Below are 6,609 nucleotides of genomic sequence, written 5' to 3' on the forward strand. Positions count from 1 at the left end.
CACGAGACTAAGGGCTGGTTCATGCTGCGTTTGCACGCACGCAGCACGTAATGTAAACGCCTCATTTGACGTTCATACTTTCATGTTTTCTCAAGTCTCGGCTGCGTGTGCATATCCAACGAAAGTTAAATTTTTTTTAATTTGTCCGAATACGCATACATTTGGTGCGTACGCACTATCCATTATTTTCACAAACTGCGTGCAAGGGCACGTATTTTCATTTCACACTGCGCTTTCATTCACACACTGCAGATGCCTTAAAATATACCCTCGCGCTGCGTACACAATGAATACGCAACGAGTATGAGCCCGCGCCTTAAAAGAACAGCTGTGCTGAAGCCCTGCTAGTCTTTCTTTGTGAACATCAGACTAGAATGTAATCTTAACGTTCCATTGTAAATTCAGTCGTGAAAGGTTCAGTAAAGGGTCTTGACTACCACGCTTCATGTTCAAAGCATTTGTCCGTGCAAGACTCCTGCCCCAACAGAAGGTCTGTGAATTGAACAGTCGGGCTGGATTGACACTGTCAAGGCCGTTTCGTACATTCAGGGACTGCAGTTGAAACAAAGTGAATTGGAGGTCACAAAACACTTGCAGCAAAACTTTGCGTCTGTTTAGATGTGTGCAATTTGTGGAAATTTGCAGCCTTTATATTCCATTTGAATCCACAAAATTGTTACCACATTCACTTTCAGCCCAAGTATGAACCAGCCCTTGGCTTCCATGCAAATTTTTCACCCCGAGGCCCGTGCAATAAATGGAAACTCCTCTTGCACATCAGTGAATGCAGTTTCAAAGGGTTGGCTGCACAGCATTGACTATATTCACACCCCTAACAGTGTCCAAGTTTTCCTGTTAAATCATGGCTTGCAAAAAACCGGGGGGGGGGATTTGCCCGCCAATCAGGAATTACGCTTTCAACCTTGCATTCAAATCTTTTTTCTCTCCCTTTTGCCTATCATACAGGGAATGGAACATCAACAGTGCCCCCTAAGGAAACACCCAGTCCACGAAATGACCAGTCAAGTAAGTGAAAAAAGGCAAAAAGGGGAAAATGACCAACAAGGTACTGACTAACATTTCAACTAGGATGGAAGGATCCTCTACACACTATGCAACGGCAATGGATTAATTTTCAGGGTTGGGGGGTAGTTGGTAGACCATCAGGCATCAGACTGATTCATTCGTACAGTGATTCAGTAAGCTCCACCCCATTAAAAGACCTGCCGAGAATGGGGGGTCTATCCCACATATGTTCACCCAGCACTGCAGGTGTATCAATTTAGTTAACATGGGATTGCATGCTGTGGTGCTTGACAGGGGTAGCCATGTTCCGATCCTGTTTCTTACGACTATGGCTTCGAATTTTGATCAAAGCATTCACCGTGGTGGAGAGCCGTAGCCAGCGTTCCATACTTGCGAATGCAGTAGTCTTAGATGAAGACGCCGCACAGCATGTTGCCAGCATAGAGTGCAACATAAACTGTTGAAAATATTTCTAGTAGAGGTTTCCTTAAGATATATACCCCACATATATCTTTGCTACAGACCTTAGTAATGACATACATGATAAAGCCAAAAGTGTAAAAGATGTGTAAAGTGATATTCGGTCATTTAATGTCCACAGAAGCCAGTACCAATTCTTGACTTATAATAAACTGATTTTTATTGACACAATTATGCTCTGCTGATTTCTACACTATCTGAATATCAACTTCACGTTTGGTTTTAGGTGGTGAATTGATTTGACAGAACAAAATTACTGCGTGAACCAGAGTTAAGGTCTTGAATCTGGCTTTAAAATCTTTTGCAAGCTAGTAACCATCCAGATGGCCTTGAATTCAGCACTGGCATCACCTTTATGGGTTTCATATTCTTGTAAAAACCCTGGGTGCAAGAATGTCACGATTTGTTTTACAGGTTCAGAGGAAATCAGCAAATTTTCACTTCTCAAACAAGGCTACTGCAAATTTAACTTCATACGATCATTAATACACAAGAATTTCATCAGACGTCTCATTTCCAACACAAAATCTCGAAGGCATTCAGTGTCCGACCCTGAACAATATGGCAAAAGAGTGGGGGGACGGCCACTCCTTTTGTAAACTAATTGGGGTGGATCCAGAAATCAAGTGTTAGGGGGACTGGCTTTTATGGACATACAAAGCAGCAGCATCGTTATCATTTAATTCCAAATAAATTTTGAAATGCACTTGACAAACATAAGTCCCAAAATTTGTGCGTCAAATTTCTCTGGGCAGATGTTGCCATCATTATAATCAGCGTCATCGGCAGCGTCTTTATCCTGGTTCTCCTGGTCATCATCGCCTTCCTGTACTCCAAACGGGTCCAGCAGACCAAGTAAGACGTCTTAATTTGCTTGGCATAGTCAGGGGCAGTCGCTGATTCACGATCTTGAAAGGGGGAACTTTTTTGGAAGCAAATCAAATGAAGCTGAAGGTTAATTGTGTCTGATGACAGGACGCCATCGACTTCTACTTTGATGAGATCACTGACCTTTAACACCTGTCACTAGCAAATCCTGTCAGTGTCGCTGTTTGTTTGTCTTAAAGATAACATCCCTTTTACGTTTGAGTCGTAAAATCTAACCCACAAGCTCACCCCGGGTCTTCTTAATATTTTGGCGGTAAAAAGTAGCTTGAAAAGACTCTCAACCGAACCCAAATACTCCTTATTTCTTATTCGCTCCTCTGTTCTCTACCTACAGACGTTTCGGAGGATTAACCACCGAGACGGGACTGGAGAACCCCGCGTATGGCGCAGATGGCTTTGGCGAAACTGCTCTAACAGATGTAAGTTTGACACTAGGGGTGGGCATGTGCGGGGGAACGCCTGGGTACCCCCCTTTGAGTATTCATGTATCCAGGTACCCTGCCTGTAGATGAAATGGGTGTAAATGGGTATCTTAGAAGGTAGGGATGAAAAAAAAAAGGCTCTGCGTTTTATTCACCGGCTAAATAAATAAAGCAAAATAAAAATCACAGTTCAATTTCTTTATCTCCAACGATGTTTCTTCATTTCTTCATCCACTTTGGTCTTTTCCAGTTCACTGCCAGTGGTTACGACCACGAATAAAGAATACAAATAAAGCAAAACAAAAATCACAGTTCAATTTCCTTGATCTCCAACGATGTTTCTTCATTTCTTCATCCACTTTGGTCTTTTCCAGTTCACTGCCAGTGGTTACGACCACAAATAAAGAATACGAATAAAGCAAAATAAAAATCACAGTTCAATTTCCTTTATCTCCAACGGTTTTTCTTCATTTCTTCATCCACTTTGGTCTTTTCCAGTTCACTGCCAGTGGTTACGACCCAGGCATGTTCGCTGGAGAGGGGGTAAGTCCATGAAGTGAGTTTTTTCCTTCTTTGTGATTTAGTTAGGAATTGACGCTAGTTTGCATGATGTAATTTTGAATTCAAAGTGAAAGCAATTTTTGGCGCTGATGAGAGGATGTGTGTTTTTTTTATTAATTAACAAATAAACTAGCACAATTGCATCTGATTCTCTAGATCCACTTGCGAATTTCATCTTGGATGTCATAAAGAGAACAGTGAAACTATAAAACAAAATTCAAATCAAAAGTAAAATCAGTAGGATAAAAAAGGAATAATTTGGAATTGGAAGAATTGGAGATTTAAAATTTCTGTCTCACCCTGTCTGTTTTAACAAAAACGCATCATGCCCATTCTGGGTGGGATGATAAAACGAAAGAGTTCCAAATCCGTTTACAGATTTTCCCAAACGTTTCAATGGAGCTGTCAATTTTAGAGATTCGACGTTTAAATTGACGTAATCTGGCATTCATTTTTTATTGCAAATGATGCCTGTAAAATGTAATCTGATTTTCAGAACACTTTACTGCTCGGTCATTTCAAAGGAATACCACAAATTCATCACCGGAACTTTGTGTCAACTATTTACGTTGTAGGCCTATACAGTTTGCTGTGTTTAAAGTTTTCAATGACACCGTGGAAAGGGTAGGACGTTTTCTCGACGGTTTTCCAAATTAAATGCAGATTCCCACCCATAATGCCCATCTCCAGTGTAGTTACAGTGCGGGACAGATAGCAGGAAACATTTGGACATTATGTGTTTAGTTGAAATTCCAGTAGAAAAAATTCTAAAAATGGGCATCACACAGTCTTTTAGAATTCCAAATTTAAGCACGATCAGCCTACGAGATGGTAGACTATAGTCGATGGTTGTGATCAAGCGAACACTTTTAACAGAACACATTTCACTTGTGCACAGTTACCAACTGAGGACACAAGTTGCCCTCATACCCTTATTGTCCTTGTCTTAAATTGTTCTACATCCTGTGTACTCAGAATATATTACCAGCACATCTGATCTATTAGGTTTTCAAAATGACCAGAGGCTACTAACAGAGGACCCTGTTATGTGGCATTACTTTTTTGTCCCGTGTCATCAGACAGTTTACAACTGAGGACAGGTTGCTTTCAGAAGACTTTATTGTCGTTGACTCATACAGTTCCTTTATATTGTTTCCTTTGTCACCAGTGTGCGACACAAACACATTTGATTTCTGTTCATGGTTTTCAACCGAGAACCAGTTACTGAGGACTTCATTATCTTTTGCTCAAACCACTCCTTTGCCCTATGTCCTCAGTGTGCACCATAGCCACATATAATATTGTAAATACATTACTCAATCACCTGTTTTGCTTTTGTTTTTCCCTTTTGTTGAACTCTGTTCTCACAATTTGCTCCTTATTCACAGTCAAAAAAGAAGGACAAAAAACGCAAGATCAGTTCCGTTGACAACCCAATGTACGGACAGACTCCTGCTGTACTACCCCTGGATAACGAACGAGATTGTTAAGTGATTCCTTATTAGTTTCTTTGCTCCCTGATTTATTCTTTCCATTGATTTTTATTGAAACTGGGTAAAATCTAGAACGATATTGATGATTTTCTCTAATATCTTGGGAATGGCAGTTTGTAGCCGTGACAGAACATTTTTATTTTATGTGTTTGCTTCTTCAAACGGTGTGCAAGGGTGTTTAACAGTGGATACTGCAAGAAACATTTCCCATGCATGAGTATTTTGTCTATTTTTTTGTGGAAAATGGCAATTATACCTAAAACACTCTGCATTTTGTTAAAAACTCATTTCACTGGTGAGGTCCCCCCCCAAAATAAAATTGTCTGTAGCTCACCAAGGTGAAGCGACTTATTTGTTTATATCTCTAGAAAGGATATTTACTTTTATATTCAAAAAATCTGAATCATATTAGATTTTTCAATAACATGTTGGGGTAGTCATCTTAGTACTGTGTTAAAACGTTCTGTGATTGTAATGAAAGCTCTTCTGTGTGTATTCCAAATACATTTGTAACCGCTAGTTCTAGTAGGGGGCATTACATTGTGGTTGGAATTGTAGTCCCATATAACTTAACAAAACTTTAGCATTTTGCTGGATAATATGGCCAAGTAGGCCTTTATGTGATGTGATTTGTATGAAAAACTGAAAGACGAACAAGCTGATATTTCATATTTGTAATTTTAAGGCAGCATTTTTTCTTTTAAGTACATTATAAAGTGGCTGAAGAATGTCAGTATTTTTGTGTATAAATTTAAAATCTACATTTTTTATCAAAATATTTTTATCGTCGATCAACCAAAACTGAAATTTTAATTGTCATGCATATTTCTGAATCTTATGGTTCTATGGAGATTTTCAGTTATTTGAAATAGTAGATCTTCCTTTTTAATGAACTCACTGAAATACTGAAATATAAAAATATGCAAAAGTAAAGCAAGTACAACAAATTCATGGCTTTTCCTACAATTTTCTATTCGTGCAGCTTTTTCATATAATTTCAGAATAAAGTGCTGCAATTGCATTGCTTATAATTTTTTCAAACAAAATTGCAAGGTTTTTTAATTGAATTTGGTGTTTGTATTACAAGAATGGATTATTTATATTTGATAATGATGACTTTAAAGAATCTCATTGTTCTCAACGACTCAATGCACCCCTACGTTCTATACTATGCGCGTCCAGATCAAGTTCCCAACGTTGCGCCGCTACTTGGCTTTATAAGATCTGCAATTTTTACTTCTGCTTGGAACTCCTGAAGAAATCCCCGCATAATTAATATACCAACATAATTACGAGTTGTGAAATTCCGCGTGGTCGTGAGCCCGTGGATGAGAACGTAGTAGAGCAGTAGAGCAGCCATGGACGGATAACGCCAGGGCCGTAGACCCACCAATCAGAGGACATGGTGGGTTTACATCTGTCATCCTGCAGATCAACAGCATTTTTGTTCCCGGCCATCAGTCCACAGGGTATGCCGGCACAAAGGTGGTTTCCCAGTGGAGCCGGAAAAGAACTGACTCGGCTACTATGCCAAAACCTCTATGGTCTAGAAGCATCATCTGGATGGCAAATGGATGTAAATAGAATCAGTGAACAGAAATCAAGATAAGACGAAAATAGATGGTGGATTTGCATAATGTTTGCCAAATTTTCTGAAAGTGAGCCTATAAATAATGGGATGGAAATTCTATTCTGCCCCCGCCAAATAAAGTCCTGACTTCTTACGCGACCTAAAATGG

General features: G+C 39.5%; 1 protein-coding gene across 3 annotated transcripts in view; it reads left to right on the top strand.

The window, feature by feature from the left end:
• LOC110982359 (MAM and LDL-receptor class A domain-containing protein 1-like) overlaps positions 1-5,916 on the top strand; it is a 157,892-nt gene extending 151,976 nt beyond the window's left edge. For 2 of the 3 annotated variants that reach the window (XM_087131431.1, XM_087131432.1), the window contains exons 158-162: positions 967-1,026; positions 2,262-2,361; positions 2,729-2,813; positions 3,315-3,359; positions 4,766-5,916. In XM_087131431.1, coding sequence (XP_086987557.1) covers positions 967-1,026; positions 2,262-2,361; positions 2,729-2,813; positions 3,315-3,359; positions 4,766-4,867 — 392 coding nt within the window. In that variant the 3' untranslated portion in view covers positions 4,868-5,916. Of the gene's footprint in view, positions 1-966; positions 1,027-2,261; positions 2,362-2,728; positions 2,814-3,314; positions 3,373-4,765 lie in introns of all 3 variants that reach the window. The other variant, XM_087131433.1, reaches the window with a different exon arrangement.
• The last annotated feature ends 693 nt before the right edge of the window (positions 5,917-6,609 follow it).

The sequence above is a fragment of the Acanthaster planci genome, linkage group LG21 (genome assembly GCF_054643075.1).
Source record: "Acanthaster planci isolate LZ-2023a linkage group LG21, COTS_SCS, whole genome shotgun sequence".
Classification (NCBI taxonomy): Eukaryota; Metazoa; Echinodermata; class Asteroidea; order Valvatida; family Acanthasteridae; genus Acanthaster; species Acanthaster planci.